At 35.8% G+C, this 19,670-nt stretch overlaps 1 protein-coding gene across 1 annotated transcript in view; it reads right to left on the reverse strand.

Annotated features, from left to right (window-relative positions):
- Positions 1-6,305: 6,305 nt before the first annotated feature.
- The window catches only part of LOC108910301 (cadherin-related tumor suppressor-like), a 67,240-nt gene continuing 53,875 nt past the window's right edge, over positions 6,306-19,670 (reverse strand). Inside the window, exon 2 of the mRNA XM_018714865.2 lies at positions 6,306-6,374. Within this exon, the coding sequence (XP_018570381.1) occupies positions 6,324-6,374 (51 nt within the window). The 3' untranslated portion in view covers positions 6,306-6,323. The remainder of the gene's footprint in view (positions 6,375-19,670) is intronic.

The following is a 19,670-nucleotide window of genomic DNA, read 5'->3' on the forward strand; positions in this document are numbered from 1 at the left end:
TAATCCTTACATGTTCGGGACAAATCACGGTCCGGCCGGCGTTCGACTTATGATGATGTCACCCAGACGGAGTCAGCCACTAAATATTTGACGGTCCAAATCTGTTCTAAGGGCGTCCCGGGTCTACACTCGGAAAACTACTTTGAGCGCAATGTGAGCAACACAGCGTTAGAAGATTTTGTGGCATTTTTACACAATTACTTCCTTTGTTTCTCATGTTTTATTGGAACTCCTAGAAATAATAAATGATGACGTAGTGACTCGACAGGGGCAGCGAGGGGTAACTTCTCTGTGATAGAGGCAGAATAATGGAAAAAGTTAATTTTTCATTAAATAGGATTCTGCAATTCTGTACTTGTCTTAGTCTGTCTTAGCCATGATTAAAAGTTATCCAAGGTGACATAATCTTACGTAGAAAAATTAATACAAAACAAGATTGCGATATCAAAGTTTCTTTTATACAGGGTGATTCAAAATTCAGTACAAAGAATTTAGGGGCGTACCCACGTACCCCAAGTTTTATGCCAACATTCAAATTTGTTTGGAAATTATTCCTAAAAAATCAAAAAAAAAAATAAAAAACTTTTACATCCTGTATATCGAAATTAAGCATTTGTGGATCCACGTTTATAGGAAAAAATAGTTTTATTTTGACCTTAAAAATACGCCCCTAAATTCTTTGTACTGAATTTTGAGTCGCCCTGTATACGAGTCGAGTATTTATATTGAGACAAAGGAATATTTCGGTTGGTCTCGATTATTCTGAAGAAAGTTTTAGAAAAAAATTGTAGGGCACCGAGGGGACCATTGAAAGGTCCATATTACGACTTCCGGCCTAAACCGGAAGTGGGGTTTTACACCGGAAGTTGATTTTTTAAACGGAAACACCACGGACTTCGATTGAAAAACGAAAAAAAGTACACTTTGTTCTTACTATTTTTTCGATTTAACCCATATTTTGGCCATAAAAAATAAAAACAACAAGAATTTTGAGGCAACGGACCTTGTTGGAATCATTTAAAAAAAGGTTTTATACAAAAGTTGTAGGGTGAAAAGGGGGCTATGGGACCCTCTTTTTTAACCACGGAAATTACAAGAGCGGGCAGTATTGCAATAAGATATGAATAACCTCAAGAACAAGATCAGATTCAGGTCATTTTAAGGTCGAAAAACTGTATAATTGTCAACTACTTTTAGCACTACCCATAGTAGCAGTTTTTTATTCCCTTTGGCGTGCTTGTTTTCGGTGAAATGAAGAGTTTCTTCAGATTTCTGAAGATTTTTATGATTTGCCGAACAAATTTTGTCCAACTTTAGTAACAATTTTTGGTATCAGAGTGGAGCAAAATATTACATACATACATTTCTCTCTATGTACATTGTTATCGAGGTCCAGTCGCGTCGCAGTTGCCAGTCAGTTCATCTTTCACTCTGACTTTAAAATGTACAGATGGTGATGCGATTACAATAAATTTATATTCCGAAAAAGTGGCACTTCGAGAACGCCTCCTCGGTAAGAATACATGTATAATATTAACAGTGACAATATTATGAATATCTGAAATATGATAATAGAGGAATTGTATTATATATTACATGTATAAATATCGTATTATGACCGGTCGGATTTTTAACCTTGCACAATGGGATCTAGAACGAATAAAAATAGTTCGCATGAATTTGTTGTCATCTGCAAGACAGGATCTAAGTTGGAATTGGCCTACTACAAAAAATAATCTGTTATATAAAATTAATGCCGTCCTCAACCAATTTCAATTTTTCAAAACCATTTGAAAGGTTGAGCGGTCTTTTCTATGTGAAATTATTTTCAAGTATCTAGATGCTTTATTTGAGGCTGTGCAACATTTTGAAAATCCGAAATTTTTTTTCAAAATTTTTTCAAAAATTTATTTTGCGAAAACTATAGAACCGATTTTAATGAGAGTAGGTGTGTTGTTTTATTATACTTTAAAGTTTTTTTACCAAAATTAGAATGCCCTCGGACTTCAAAAACCTCGACATCAACTCTTATAAATGTTGGAATCAATTTAATTGACTCACGACACAAACTGAACCCAAATTGAAATGTCTCCTAAACACAACTCATTCTTCCAAAACACTGTGTACACAGTCATTGTTCCCCGTTCCCCACGAACATTTTTTTCCACAATCGCATCCACGACACCTCACGAAACGGCCTTACCCGTACAGAGAGACATCCAATGGAGTACAACCGAGAGTTAGCCTCAGGGGGTACCCGTTGATTAAAAAATACATTTCGTCGATAAAATATTATCAACATTAAAATCATTTCCACATCGCGCCCAAAAATAAACCACGAACTCACGCCGTTATTTGTTCCCCTTGATTTATTATTAATTATATTCGAGGAGTTCTCCCTCGCTATGTCCGCGATGCCAGGAATTCGGTAGAAGCCACCGTTACAAGAGTGGTTATATTGCCGGCAATTAAGCATGAGATATGTCCGAGAACGGATATTTTCGAGTTGTATTAATAGTACCCTTCTCACAAATAAAAAAATATAGAATTCCGCGTTATATAAATCGCCTTTTGTCTAATGACGGAGGTGTTAACAAAAGAACGGCACGATTGAATTTAATTATCGACAGATTAACGGTTCTCAAAGCGTATCCACGCGAATTTACGATATTTTAATAGATATACTTTCACTCTACAGCCAAGTTATTTTTACTGTCGCAAATTGCGGTAAGAAATTTTATTTATTTGTGGTCGACGTTACAGTTTCAAAATCGGTGAAGATGGTTCTGATTTAAGTAACTTTGTCTGTTCGAGGAAATAATTAGATGGCGTCTACATAACAGTAATTGCTGCACCTTCCAACACACAAATCTTAGTATTAAACTAATTCAAACAAATTCTTTTTTTAACGTTATCAAAAGTCAAACTATGTTATTCGATACCAGATATCTAAGTAGGTTATTTGAATAACTATACCAAAACATGAAGTTTTGGAATTATTAAATTAAACCGAGACTCTAAAACTAAGTAGACCGCTCAATGTGGAACCCAAGGAAGAACTGCATGTTTTTTCGGAGATCTCTCCTGAATTCGACACCTCGCTTCGACACGCCCATTTCTTGGGTCCAGACGTTTCTGTTCTTATCTTACTAGCGGGAACCCTGAATATCGGGACGCTTTGGCATAACTATGCCATGTTAATCGTTATCTAATTGACTGATTTTTACATTTACATAAATAATTCTGTGACTAACTGGACTTACAAGCAACCCTAGCCTTCCTCTAGCGACTCCGTGTAGTAATACGGGACGGATTAGTCAATCTCATTTAATCTATTCTTATAACTGGGAAAATCCGCCTAAAAACCAGCTATTTCATCTATTATTATTTTTCTAACAACTTCTAACAACTTATTCTTGGAATTCCTACGTTCTTTGGAATGCATTTCGCGCGTTATTTGAAATATCGATTTTTTCTCTTTATACCAGATGCTCAACACATGGCCCCGACAGTCTAAGTGAACTTGTTCAAAAATAATAAATTTCATGAAGCCTTCTCCGAAGGACGGCCTACCTACTTGAAGACTCTTAACTTTTCGATAAAATTAGTGTCGACTGAAATATTTCACTTTTTGTCCCATCCATTCTGAGAACTAACAAATAAATTACTACGCGTTTGTTACATCACTTTTCGAGGTGACTATTACCGAAAAATTATACTCTCTTAGTTTTTGAGATACCGGGTTGGATACTTCTAAACGGAACACCCTGTAGATATATTTTTTTTTGGTTTGAAACAAACGTTTTCTTTTTCGACCATAAACATGTCGTCGATTAAAAAAAGGCCAACGCCGCAAAAACGCTGCCGTAATAAATGTTAATTTTTTATAAATATTTAAGATCGCTATTCAGTCCCCCTCAAGACAAATTTCAGAACGGCCTTAATGCACCTCCTTGTCAGTCTTAATAAATCAGGCATGCCATCCATGTATATCGATGCATATTTTGATATTCATGCGGATCTTATTGGCGCAATGGTCTTATTTTAAAAATGTTTTAAAAATTGTGACTCCGCCCCGCCGCCTTATAGACTATGAAATGATTCGGCGTCCTCGTCTGGCGCTCTCGTGGCCCGCTGAGGCCGTCCTCCACCACCTAAGGGCCCAAGTTAGAGTAATTGCGGCCGCGTACGGAAGATACCTTGTCAGATAAACTCATTTGGTGGCTTTCCGAGCCAGTGGCGTAGGCCCAGGCTGAGGATTACTTGCGATTGGTCGGGCGAGGGCTAATTACTCGAAAAATATCGGCGGTTTCTGCAGTCACATCGACGAGGTGCGCGTGTTTGTTCTTTAAATGCATCCGTAAGCCATAATTCGGGGCAATTATCGCCGAACCGCTTCTTATTTGCTGAAGTTTGAGCCTCGCGTTACGAGCGAGCCGAGATAGCGGACTTGGAAAAGTTACAGTTGCGACAAAGTTTGAAATGCGATTGGAATAGTTCATGCACGCCAGTGGGACTGAATAGGGCACATTTTAAGTGTAATGACCTATATAAAGGGTGTTATACAAAAAAGTGTGGCGAGTATATGTATATTTAACCTCAAATATCGCGTTGTTTTGATTTCTTTAATGTAGCTTGTTTTGTATAAGTATTTACTTTAGAAAATGGATTTGCTTGCCAAAATGTCTTATTGATAGTTGCAAAAACTACAATATTTTTTTAAATATTATCTTCGTATGAAACAAAATAGCTAAATGTCCTGAAATTGACATTTTCAAGAGTTATTAATGACTAAAAATACATATTTATGTGCCACGCTCTTTGCAACATTCTGTATACACATTACTAATTTTAAAATATGACCTTCTTATTAACATTTATAGGACAGAAAGTCATGATTAGACAGAAGTAGGGGCCACTAAATCTATCCCATTTACATCACATAAATCCGAACCACAAGCAATCGGTTACACTTTGCAAGGTCTAACTTGAAATATGGAGAATATCTGTCACGCTGACGTGTATAAATTCGGTTACCGTTGCGTAGTAGCCCTGGAATGCCCCAAAACCACCGAAATATCGGCGCTTATCTCGCGCAACGATCGAGTATCTCAAAAGTGAGGCCAATACCCCACAATTCGCGTTATGCAAATAGACCGACTGTCAAATAAATAAACGGTTTAATTTGTAATTATCCGGGGCTTTTATTGAAACTTCTCCAAATAATAATTCTCGTTCGGGCGCTGAATTAAAACCATTAATGTTCTACCAGTCACCGAAATCCGTAATAAAAATATTCAGATTGTACAATAACTAGAATTTACTTGTAAATAAATTTCGGCTGAAACAGTTTACCCCCCGTCGAGGACAAGTTATTTGGACAAGTCTTTGGACCGTTCACATGTTACATTCAAAATACCTACACAGTGTAGCGCGATGTATTTTCCGTGTTGCCCTCGGAAACGTCATTGAGAAACGAAAAAATTTTTCGACACTAACGCTGCGGATCTTATTAATACTGAAAGCTATTTTCACAGCAGTGCGTTTATATCCTATAGACCGATCGAACTAACTTATTTAGAGGAAAAAAAAGAAAATCTACAACTTTTGTAGAGGTTACTTTTTAACATAACCTCAAAATTTCCGAGAAAAATGCCAAAAACAGTTTTTTTCTGATATTTCGTTTTTTATTTCACACAAAATTATTATTAGTTTATTTCCACAAAAATAATTTAATTTTGACGAAACTTGATGAAAGTATACCTTTCTGTGTCTCAAATAACCACAATTTTCCGAGATATTCATTTTTTCCGGTCTGAAACACTTTTTCTTCAAAGAAAAATCATCATACAGAGTTCTGCGGTGATAATTTTTTTCGTTTTACATTATATTCTATTCCACAAAAATACGATTTCATTCGGATTTCTTTGACTTTGTGAAGGTTACACAGTGATAGTCCCCAGTACATCGCTCTTACGTTTTTGTGATACACACAAGTGTGAAACTTTGCGAGTGCCTTCTTTATAACGAGTCCGACAAACTTTTCCTCTTCGAAAATGTTCAATTCCGGGAATTGTCTTTCTGACGCTAAGTCAAAGAGTTTGTCGGACTCGTTATAAAGAAGGCACTCGCAAAGTTTGGTACTTGCATGTATCACTAAAACACAAGAGCGATGTACTGGTGGCTATGAGTTTTATTGGCATTAAATCACAACCTTAATACAGAATATGTTCAATCCAAAGACAAATATCAGAAATTTTTGTTAAAGTTGTAAATCTAAACATAATGGTGATAACAAAAGTTGTTAGAACTTACACTTTTGATCAAACTGAATTTTCTGAAGATTTTCTTCTTGTTAACAAAATGGGACTCACCTGAAACAAAAAGTACGATATAGTAACTTTGAAAGTAAAATGTTAAACAGAGTGTTAAAACAGAGTAAAAAATGTTAAAAGTACAACTAAATAACGAACGTTCAAATAAAAACGTGGTCGAAGTTGGCTCTGACACATTGGACGTAGGGAGTAGCTTATAGCGACCAACTTAACCTCATTTCTCAACGAGCTGTATAGCAGCTGTCAGTTTCAATAACGTTAATGACTATATAACTTTATTTTAAAGAATAATCGTGATAACAATAACAAACAATTAAAGGAACTGCGGAAAGTGTCCCCCTCCTTGTTATAACAATAAATTAAAGCAGCTGCTGAAAGTGTCCCCCTCCTTGTTCCAAGCACTTTTCACACCTGTTCCTCAAAGAATTAAAGACATTTTCTAAGATGCTCGGGGTATTGTTAATTTCACGAATCTTGTCTATAAGTCGAGCCTGCAGATGGTTTAAGTCAGGAATAGGCAGTTCAAAAATAGTGTTTTTAAGGTAAGGCCACAAAAAGAAATCACACGGCGTAATATCACATGACCTCGGTGGAAATTCATGTTCAGCATTGAGACTTATTAGTCGATTTTGGAAAACTTCCCCCAACATATATAATAAGGAGCGATAATTTCTTCTCTATACCTTTGCGCAGTAAGAGTACCATTAAAAAAGATAGGTCCATAAAACCTCCTTCGATTGAGAGCACACCAAACTCCAATTTTTTGAGCGTGTAGAGGGCCGTCGACAAAAAAGTTTATCTGGTTTTTCAGAAGACCGCATTCTCATATTCTGCGAGTTTACGTAACCACTTAAATGAAACCAGGCCTCATCAGAAAAAAAGGTGATATTATGAAGTTCACGGTAGTTGTTTAAAAACCAATCACAAAATACAGCCCGTCGCGGAAAATCAACTTCATGAAGTTCTTGCTGACAAGTTAAACGATAGGAGAACAAACGCAAATCTTTTTTTAACACTGTGTGGCAGGTACCGACTGATACTCCCACCATTTGTGATAAAACACGTACAGAAGTTCTTGGCGCATTTTCCATTATTTGTTGGACATTTTCTTTTAATTCTTCAGTCCGCTTTTTAGGTCGGCCGCTTCCTTCTTTTCTTGTTACACTGCCCGTTTCACGAAAAACATTAACACAACGCTGAACTGCACTTTGAAAAATTTTGTACTCAACAACGCCGGGAAATTGATTTTGAAATTCTATGAAACATTCCTCAATAGAATACTTCCATATTCCATCAATCTTGCGTCCATTTCTAAAGTAGGACTCTATGATAAACACTTTTTGTTCTTGAGAAAACACCATTTTAAAAGCTTTTTAAAACGAAAATATTCAAATTGATAGCGGCGATATAGCGTTTTGACAGATGACGTTTAAGTTCATTTGATATACGCTACGTCCTACGTCCAAATTTTCAGAACCAACTTGACCACGTTTTTATTTGAACGCTCGTTATAACAAACTCTTCGTTTTATAGACACGGATTGTGCAGTTTTTAAAACTAGAATAAGCTTCACAGTTATTTTAGAGGTATTTCACCTCTGTAGGATACAGAAAAATTCAATTACACATCAAACGCTGATTTAACCCGAACACACATTCAGTCAAAAGTTAAATACGACCGCATCCCGAGACCGAGCATTTTTTCCAAATGTAAATTTAATGTAAATGAAGCTTCCTATTCGTACTCTAGACAGGCCCGGGCATTGAATTATTGTTCGAACGGCATCGGTTAAACGCTGAACATTTGGAACTCAACGGGGTGTTAGAGGAATACATTATTTTTTTCCCAACCAAGGTCAAGTCTCTGGAGCACTAGACTCTTCAAATTTAATCACTTAGTTCCAACTTGTCAATCATAATTTATAGTCGCGGGCATTAAGCAGGCCGTGGTGGTTCTGCGTTATTACAGTCTAGGTTATATCACTTCGAGTGTGACGTCACGCCAGTGGGGACAGATTCGGCGAAACAATGGTCTGTAGTCTTCGAAACCCGAACGATGTAAAGAATCCAGAAAGTGTAAAATTTCTCAGCTTTATTCCAACGATTCCAGAGGTTGCCAATAAGCTTTAACAGTTTTGGTGATTAAAAATGCTTATTATTAATGCATTTGATACAAAATTTTTTCTAGGCTTGTAAACATTCGTATTAGAAATTATTGTTCACTACTGTCTAGTTTTGAGTATCGTCGAGATGTAACCTATAAATCACATGTCATATGACGTAAATGTCATTATTGCAATAAACTTTTTTGATGCTTTACATGGATATCTTAGATGAATACGTTCTTACGTGATTTTTTCGGGTTACAATTCGCGTAGCCACACTATACCTTTGCACGGGTCGACTTCGGAATCAATTTTCAGGGGCCGATTTAATTACCGGGACTTGTAATAAAATTCCGTGCAAAGTGCAAAAGGTGGAGTCGCCAATTACGCCGACATTCGAGAAATTAATTAACATGTCATTACTTAAGAGACGTATTAATGAAAGCAGATTAATTGGTAATGAAAGAGAAGTACCCGCTCGCCGGACTTAAGACCCGACAGACAAACTCGTTTTATATAATTTTAAAATCGGGAAATGGCTCACACGCCTACCCATATACAGAACTTGGGCCAGCGATAAAAGCTTTTGCTTGCTTAGTAGGCGCTGGAACAATTGATCAAACGTCCAACGTCAAGGAAGTCTAGATTCAGAAGAGTTACATTCCAGAAGCTATTCATTGAAAGTGTAGCATTTTTTAAACTTTATTAATAAATTTATTGCTCCAAAGATTATTTTAGTACCCATTGGGCGCTACACATGTAGAATTTTAATTTTGTCGGGTAACCACTCAAATAAATGTCCGACACATCTCCTCGGCCTCTAATAATTACCTATTTAAATGAGCAGCGTTAATTGGAATTCATTAACAGGAAATTAAGTCAAGGAAGTTACATTACAAGTTTTTTAGGAGGAAAAAAATGCTAAACGGCTGTTTATATCTACAAAGATGAAATGTATCTTTCCAAACATTCCAGAAATGTAGACAGTCGACATTTGATGCGCATGTTCTGTAAAAATTTTGAATTAAGGATTCGTAAAATTAGAGCAGATCGGTTGATGGCTGAAATTATCATACCTAACAGTAGTTTTGATCACTTGGATGCAGATTGACTTTGCCCACGATTCTAATTGCTCTCATTTTGGGTCAACAGTTAATAACATCGATGAAGACTTTGATACAAGAACAGTTAAGTTTTTTTTCTAAAATTTGTGGGACTACCGACCGAAAAAATATTTAGCAGAATTGGTTTATTTTTGTTTCAACTAAATATTTTACATAAAATCTAACACGTTCATATACGACATTTGACGGTACAAATAACTAATTATTTTTTACTGTTATCCTGATGTTAATTGATGACGGCTGCTGTCGCGTTTTTAATTGTCATCTCGAAGACAAACCGGCCTATTGAAATAAGCGAAGGCTGCGAGTAAATCTTGGGAACACTTTTATTTTTGATCGGTTCGAATGGTACGAATAAATAGTATCGGAGTGACCTCTGGCTAAGCAGGCCACATTTCGGACATGATTAACAAGCTCCTCGCCAGACTCCAAGGGAGGACGCAGCGGGTACCGAACCTTATACAATACGATAAATGAGTCTTTGTTTAGAAACATGCAGTGTTTGTCTTTGGTTGCTCGTTAAAACGATATTTTTTATTAAATATGAATTTTAATGAGATGGATATTAATCGTGAGGCAAGAGCGCTTTTTTTATGATTTTATTAACGTTTTATATAGAATCCTGCGATGTTTATATTAATTTTACAAAAGCAGCAATTAATTAATGAATGGATAACGTTACTTGTTTTATAGATGCCTCAACTGTAATTTTATAGTATTTTAATAATGTACAAGAATCACATCGAACAACAGACAATTTTAAATCAACATATTTAAAGAAAACTGTAAAAATTACAGGATTTTAAAATAAATAATAATTTCATTCCAGTCGTATGGTCGACATAGCATAGGAAAAGTAAAAAAATATGTACGTAAAAAAACTAATACGTTACTGCATATTGTTTGGAGAACTCTTGATGATCCACACTTAATAGTTTTGCTGACTTATTCTCACAATCGTATAAAAAAACCGGGTAAAAGTCATTGTCGAACCTTTTGTTATCCTGAATGTTGGAAACTATCTAGAGTGTGTCCAGTGCACAAGAAGGGCAGTAAGAATAAATTGGTTAATTACAAGCCAATTTCTATTATTTGCAATTTCTCCAAAATATTTGAGATTCTATTACATAGCTTTTTATACAGATCCTTGTCTGGGCTCTTGTCGTGGGAGCAACACGGTTTCATTAAGGGCAGATCCACTGCTACTAACCTTGTCCAAAAACTCAATTTCTATTATTTGCAATTTCTCCAAAATATTTGAGATTCTATTACATGACTTTTTATACAGATCCTTGTCTGGGCTGTTGTCGTGTGAGCAACACGGTTTCATTAAGGGCAGATCCACTGCTACTAACCTTGTCCAAAAACTCAGTTTATTAGCGAGAAACTTGACAAGATGTTATCTATACCACTTCATTAGGAGATATCTTATGTATACCTGGAGGAAAATATTTCACACATTCCTCTTTGCGTAACAAATTCTTTTCCTAGCAACTTTCTACTAACAGAGTAACAAGAATAATTGCATGACGAGCAAAAAGGGCCTTAAAATACGAGAAAAACGTCGAAATTGGGCCAGAACGCGCAGTTTCCGCTGCTCTTTTTTCCTTTTTGACGTACAAATTGGCTTAAATGTGGGGCAGCGCTGCGCATTCCGACAGAAAATTACGTCTAAGTTTCATGTCGAGGAACGCCGGCACGTACGGAAACGTCGGCAAAAAATTTCAATAGAGCGAGCTGAAATAATATTCATTATCCTTTAAAGAATAAACGAATCCGCAGACAATGTTGCTTCTTAAAACCAGGATGTACCGTTCGCCCAACTAATCAAATATGAAGGCAGTTATTATACCGCTTTCTCCTTCCATTTTTACCTGCACCACCTATCTCCGTCTCCTTCTATACCGCTACTGTTGTTCCGCCCCTTATAAAATTGCAGCGGCACTTTAATTCTACCTAAACAATTATTATCCTCCGTCCTTCTCTCGCCCGGGTCCCGGGCCGGTTCCTTCTCTGCAGTCGGTGCTCTTTAGCTATAATTTCTCGTTAAATTGTCGCTATAAATTGTGCGAAATTGTTCCTATAAATACTAGCTCGATTATTTTTCGCCCTTTTTTTGTTTTCTTGCTCGACTACCGCCTTTCTTACTGGAAACCAGCTGAGACTGGAATCTTCTAAAATAGATATGCCCTTCAACCCCATCACTTGAACTAATAGTCCAATTAAATGGGCCTTTTGAGTTATTTTGAAAAAACACTTTTTGTCTCAAACAAGCTTATATCAAAAATTCAATCAAGTTGACCAAAATTGCGAGATAAAGACCCANTTTAAGAATATTTAGAAATTTTAAACAGTATGTAACGAGCGTTCAAATAAAAACATGGTCAAGTTGGTTCTGAAAATTTGGACGTAGGGCGTAGCGTATAGCAAATGAACTTAACGTAATCTGTCAAAGCGCTATATCGCCGCTATCAATTTGAATATATTCGTTTTAAAAATCGTTTAAAATGGTGTTTTCTCAAGACCAAAAAGTGTTTATTATAGAGTCCTACTTTAGAAATGGACGCAAGATTGATGGAATATTTGAAGTATTCTATTGAGGAATGTTTCATAGAATTTCAAAATCAATTTCCCGGCGTTGTTGAGTACAAAATTTTTCAAACTGCAGTTCAGCGTTGTGTTAATGTTTTTCGTGAAACGGGCAGTGTAACAAGAAAAGAAGGAAGCGGCCGACCTAAAAAGCGGACTGAAGAATTAAAAGAATATGTCCAACAAATAATGAAAAATGCGCCAAGAACTTCTGTACGTGTTTTATCACAAATGGTGGGAGTATCAGTCGGTACCTGCCACACAGTGTTAAAAAAGCTTTGCGTTTATTCTATCGCTTAACTTGTCAGCAAGAACTTCATGAAGTTGATTTTCCGCGACGGGCTGTATTTTGTGAATGGTTTTTAAACAACTACGATGAACTTCATAATATCNCTCGCCCGGGTCCCGGGCCGGTTCCTTCTCTGCAGTCGGTGCTCTTTAGCTATAATTTCTCGTTAAATTGTCGCTATAAATTGTGCGAAATTGTTCCTATAAATACTAGCTCGATTATTTTTCGCCCTTTTTTTGTTTTCTTGCTCGACTACCGCCTTTCTTACTGGAAACCAGCTGAGACTGGAATCTTCTAAAATAGATATGCCCTTCAGCCCCATCATTTGAACTAATGGTCCAATTAAACGGGCCTTTTGAGATATTTTGAAAAAACACTTTTTGTCTCAAGCTTATATCAAAATTTCAATTTCAATCAAGTTGACCAAAATTGCGAGATAAAGACCCATTTAATTAGACTATAAACTCGAAGATAAACGTTCTGTATGAGATATGGGATATTAAAATTGTCTGTAGGTAATTATTTAATTAATGAAAGTATTTTATCCACAGTCACCTTATAATGGGACTTTTACCCACACATATGAACTGTCTAAAATGATACCTTATCCACTTGTGGAATAAAGTAACTTTAATTCACTAGTAGAATAATGAAAAAATAATAATTATCACAATTAACTTCCTTTCCGCTAATAATAACCCTTGAAGCATTGTTGCCATTATTTTCCGAAGGCATAATATCTGCCGAAGTTTGTGAAGAAGTTACGGATATCTCTTCTTGTAAGGAACAGCTATATTTTCCTTGGATTTTCTTTGCAATATCAAGTTTGTTAGATATAGATTCTTCAACATAACTTTCTGCTACAGAGAAGCTCTTCCATCCACACTTATATAATAAATAACTATTCAAAAGTTTCAACAGCAATGAACTACCAAAAGATCCATGAAATTTTGAGATATTATTTATTGATAATGTGAGACATAAATATTTGTTAGAAATATTTTCTATAAAAATTATAATCCTCGATGCTATAACTGCGTACATTTTCAATAAAATTATTTTTCCTTGAACGTTTTTTAATAAAAATATCAAAAAAATTAGTTCACCTATATATTTAACTTCTCAGAAAATAAAAGTAACCACTTTTTAAAACCCAATTTATAGACAACAGGAAATTAATTATTGCTACATTGGACCGGGCTTAAACTAATTAACAAAGGAACGTGCATATCAATATTCAATAAGGAAATCAAATGAAAAAACTTTAAACGGCTTAAGTTGGTATTTCCTTGACTGCTACAAGATTGAATGATATAAACCACTGCAATTGAAAGTAAAAGAAGTAACTTTATTCTACCGTAATACACAAAAAAAAATCGAAGAACCACGGATACCTCTATCAACATTTACAAGAGACAGAAGATGAACTAATTTCTTACACTCCCAAACATGGATTATACAATTTCAACCGACCAAGTAAATAATTACATAACACGTCTTAGACACATTAGAATCGAGTTCCCAATAAATAAATCACCAAGCGTATCGACTTAACGTCGCACGATATGAGGTAGAACCCACCGCGATATCAAATGACTCGGAATAGAGCTCGCCTAATGAAAATATCAATCGGGGAACTTTTATAGTTGGAGAAGTAACATTACAGGCGGCGTAATTGGGACGTAGTTGTAAGTTACCTACGTAGCTAGCCTTTGCGGGTATTACATAACCTAATATAGTCGAGTCTGCGGAAGCCCACGCTCACCTCAACCTTGCTTCAATGAGGAATTATGTATGTGCTGTGCCCAACCGCCCGGTTATGATTTCCTCATGATCTACGCGGCCGGTAACGAGAAAAATATGTGCGAGTGTATTTCGTTTCATCAACCCATGCATGCTTTATTCTTTCTTGAGGCTAGCCCACTTCCTTTTATTTTATGTGCGTGAGTAATTATTTTCACCTGAAACCAATAAAAAGTTTTGTTCCGTTATCTGTTAGCATCTGTTGCGGAAACCCGACGTTGTTCCATCGATTCTCCCTTTTCCATCCCACTTGACGGACGTACTGAACTATCGCCAGTTTATTACAGTTCTATTGAGGTTAAACATAAACCAAAGTGCAGAACTAGATTTTCCCGAACATCTCGATCAGATACCAATTCGTTGGGCTTTGTTCGACGTATTTCTCCGTACCGTACGGGTTGTACCTCAGTAAATAACTCACTCGCGAAGTTGGAGAACACCGTTTCGAAACATGTCGCTCTGGGTTTAACATTACACAATAGTTGTTTGGCTTTATTTATAATTGGAACAAATTCTATCGGGTTTGTAAGCTTATACGTCGAATGCGTGGTGGCTGGTGGCTTGACCGTCCCGTTTCGTAAGACGCCAGGTATTATACCTTCGTTTTCAGGAAGCTCAATGCTCGCTGAAACGTATTTCAGTAATTAAAAAGTCTACCTCCAGTACAGTTATGATTCTCTTTCTGTTCCTAATGTTACTTAATTGGTAATAAAATAATTCCTGCCTCTAATGAGACGGTCTATATCCTGTTGCGGTACTTTATCTCAAACTGTATGAATGTTTCGTTAAAGCTTCCCACACACGTTCAGTTTTTCTTTCGCTTTAACTAAATCCAAGTGCAAATGTAACAAGCAATCGCGTGGACGATCTATCTTATCCTTTAAAACAATATAGTCTCATTAGCGATAAACTACCGTTTCAATTATAATTCGCTTGGCTTGATACCGATTTTTACGCAGTTTCCCTTACGCTTTCTCGATAAATCAACCATTCGCGTACAAAACCAACAAGTCCTAACAGCTAGCAGTAGTCTACATCCTCCCGCCACAACAATCGCTTCATAATTACACACCTGATTGGCGTATTTTCAATAGGAGGGTATTACAGTTAACTATCGACTGAATATTGAATAATATCTCATTAACTCCAACACTTAACCTCTTTCGTCAGCCGGCGACGACGGTCGGAATATTCGAGCGGTCACACATTTCCATGTCGCACGAGGCAAGAGTAACGAGAGGATTAGGAGTTTGAAGCGCGACACACTCAGAGTTACGCAAACAAATAATTTACGAGCTGGAGATTGTTGCTGAAGAGATGGCACCTCGGGAGAGAATTATTTCACCTCGGGAATTTATTGCCGCGGTGTGTAAGCCGGTGTTTCGAAACAACTAAAATACAAGGTGCTCCTTTTAGCTCATCGCAAGCAACTTTTGTCCTGTCGTTATCTGAGATCAAAGAAATTTCCATGTTGTTGCAAGTCAGCTCATTTTAACATTTCAACTCATTTTCACAAAAAGTAATAAATATGAAAGTAACACGATTTAATAGCAGTTGACTCGGCAACTAACATACTGAAAAAAAAACATACTACAACTTTCTGACCTCATACTGCTGGCACAAAAAATATGGTGTTTAGTTTAATATTTTCAAGTTGACATCGGTTTGACTTTGAACCTTAAGATCAAAGTAGTAATTTCTTGATATCTTACAATGTTTATTGGGAAACTTCTTGCTAGGAAAACTTATCGGAAGTTCACGTTTTTTTGGGATACCCTATATACCTAGCCTTGTATCTGACCCATCTAACCTAAGCGTATTCATCAGAAAAAAACTCACCAAAACATCAATCACCGGCAATAATTAATCGTGATAACTTTTTTATGTGCCTTGCGCACCGTGCTATCAGTTGATAGTTATAAATTGTCCATTGTTTTGCCGACCGGAATCCCGCATTTGTCAAGTTTACCAAAAATCCAGTCGGCCTTGCGGAGGCCATGTTAAACCTTAATGCAAATGTTTTCGGTGGCATTACAAAAGTTACGTTCTGTATTATATCGACGATTCTCCTTTTGCGCTTTTATTGTGGGGTTCTTGTTTTTCTTGCTACGATGCTCCACTAACACCGGATTTACCTGGCGTGGTGTTTGTAGTATTTAACCAGATAATCCTTTCATTGAACAATTTTGTCATATTACTTATAAATTAATTCGAAATGGACTGTATTAATTATATTTGCAAAGTACTATACTATATTATAGGAAAAGGAGCTTTGGACGTAATTTGGACTGGTTAAAACACCGGACAAAACAAAATGTTGCATTCTCAATATGAATTAGAGCAATTAGAGCGCTTGAACTGTTAAAACCGCTGGAGACCGCACTAAGACGACCGGTAATTAAGTGTTCTAACAGAACACATGCGTTTGATTGATATACATCGTAACAAGTCCTATTTAATTTTATGTTTCGATTTACGAGACTACTAAATTTAGCGCAGATGCATTAGACTTGGTTTTTGCATCAGGTTTACATGTTAATAGCCTCGTGGGCGTTCTATTTATGTCTATCAATTTTTTTCCACGATCGACCTCTGCAACATTCACTATTTTCACTCGAGGAATGCATCACACATTGCTCGGTTACGAAATTGGGTAGGAGATATTGGAAAAATGTGGCATGTGCCTGTATGTCACCTTATTATGCAAATAGTCGGCGATATCTCGTGGTTTCATTTGTATAGATACTCCGCCGAGGTATGTGATACTTAATATATACAGTCAACTTGAAATGCATTAGTTGATTTAGTTTAATAGGAAGTGGGTGTAACGGAAAAACGTTTAAAGGCACTTGCGATGCAGAAGGTGTGGGGCTTTTGCTTTATTACTGACAGTATGTGGAGATCGCATTCTAGTATGATACTTTTTGTTTAACAAAGTATATTACCATGATATTCGTGTCGATTAGTATTTTTAGTTGCGGATTTTTTGACATAAGAAAATTGTATACAGGGTGTCTCAAGAAGAACATATGCAGTAGGGTGGCCCAAAAAAAACGAATTTTTTTTTTCGTGTCTCTTGTGAAAATGTTAGTTAGTTAGTTCATTTAGTAAGTAAACGGACATGCCAAACATTGAACATTTATTATAAAGCAATTGTTATTTAAATTTAAATTTTATGATTAAACATTATTTTTTTCCATTTATCACATTTCAAACGTCGTTATTACGAAAACCGCTGATTTTATACGAAAAGTGTTCAGAATTTACCGTACAATTAAAAAATAATACCTATATAGGGTGTTCCATAAAAAAATCAATGGTGACTGCATATTATTATGTTCTTGTTGAGACACCTCGTATAAAATTTTCTTACGTCAAAAAATCCGCAACTAAAAATACTAGTCGACGTGTCCGAGCGTTTTTCCGCAAAATAATTACCAAACGAATTTGTTCCTTCATAATGAACCCACTTGTAGATGCAATAAAAAACTGTTTCGAAATGTTTATAAACAAATTCTAGGTACCTAGTCGGCTTCCGAGAAAATTCAATTAATATAATTATTAAGATCGCTGCAATTGTCTCCGTCCACGGCGATCCAGCGCGATTAATAAATAGTTTAACACCTTAAAAAAAAGCCTAACGATTGCGCGCGATGGCAGAAGTCCCCCCCGAAGGCGTTCTAAGAGGAAATACCGCCGGCTGGCTAGCCTCGAACTGGCGATTTCATTAAACTTGGCATCTAACGTGGATAGAATGTCTAACAGGCCGGCCTGGAAAAACTTGCCAGGTCTCGGGTTGTTGTACGTAGGAATAACTAGGAATTCCGCAAATAGTTCGATTCGATGAAGTGATTTCCATTGACGGCACGTAACCACAATCAAAATACTATCGACATATAAGACACACTGCTCGGGCTAAAATGATACGGAACATCGAAACGGAACCCATTCGAACAATTAATTTAATAGGACTTATAAAAATGATGGCCGTTCCTTTCTAACCGTCTCAGAAATGTCGACACAATTATTTCATTATTACGGCGCGCACAATGATTTTAATTGCCGCGCTCGTAAAAATGTCTCGGAGGATATTTTATCTAAGCCTGACACCTCGATTTACGTATTTTAAAGATTCAATTCATGTTCAAATATGTTAGATAAAGTTCCTTTCATGTTTTTTTATTTAATTTATGAAATTTAATTACTTTTCAACCCTTGAAAATCCTTAAAAACTAACCTTCCATGGCCAAAATATAAAAAAAAACAGTTTTTAGCAGTTTAAAATATTCTTTTGGTGCATTCACAATGCATTGCATTTCTTTTGTTATTCATTAGAAAGCTTAAGACTCATTACAAAGTTGCAACCCTTAAAAATCATCCCTTATAATAAAATAAAATATTATTGAAAGCTTGAGATGTTTTAATGGTATGCATATGTGGAATTATAAACTTTTTATTAATATTCAAATGATCTATAGTCCAGTTGGTAGAGCTTCGGCGTGTGTCAAACCTTGATAACTCGGAAATAACTACACAGGTCTACTTTAAATGATGAGTACAATAACAGGCTAATTTACTGACAAAGTATTTTATCAGGAAAAAAATATTAACAATTTAATCGTGAAAAAAATTTTTTTCAGTAGTTTTCTTTAAATAACTCAGCGGGATGACTTTGTACGAAAAAATGCTTAGGAAAAATTATTTCCATAAAATGTGTAAAAAGTACTTCATTCCACGTACAGATAATTATTGTTGTTTTTTATTTTTTTACTAAATAACAGTGCAAGATAAGAAAAAAACTCAAGAGATCTTTTTTATTACAAAATAAAGCACCATTTATACAATAATTTTTGTTTTTCAAAAATGCAGTGGCGTATCATTTTTTTCATTCAAAATAATGAGGTTGAAGTTAATTGGGACGCCACTGGTTAAAAATGAAAATTCGTTTATTATGCAAAAGACGTGTCTCTGCACCTAGTTTACACATACTAAGTTTTATAAAACTATCTAATTTAGTTTCGGAGTTATTAAAAAAAAAACAATTTTACAAACAGATATTCATCACCCTGTATATAAAAAATAAAGCGAAAACGGACCTATGTTTATATGAACTTTTTGTCTTAAAATCACGCACAGATTAACACCCTTCAGTATTGACATATATATATTGAACTATAGTTTTCGAAAGTTGTATCACTTTTTGTTTATAATTGTTGACATTTTTACAGCAACTTAAAAAAATTGGCGTTTTATACCGTTTTTTCAATCTCACGGCTTTGTTATTGCAAATTTCATAATCGGACCACCGCCATTTTGTAGCTATTTTTATTACGAACAAAATGATCGCCTAAATATTTTTTCGTACAAAGTCATCCCGCTGAGTTATTTAAAGAAAACTACGAAAAAAAATTTTTTTCACGATTAAA

The sequence above is a fragment of the Anoplophora glabripennis genome, unplaced genomic scaffold (genome assembly GCF_000390285.2).
Source record: "Anoplophora glabripennis isolate ALB-LARVAE unplaced genomic scaffold, Agla_2.0 scaffold86, whole genome shotgun sequence".
Lineage (NCBI taxonomy): Eukaryota > Metazoa > Arthropoda > Insecta > Coleoptera > Cerambycidae > Anoplophora > Anoplophora glabripennis.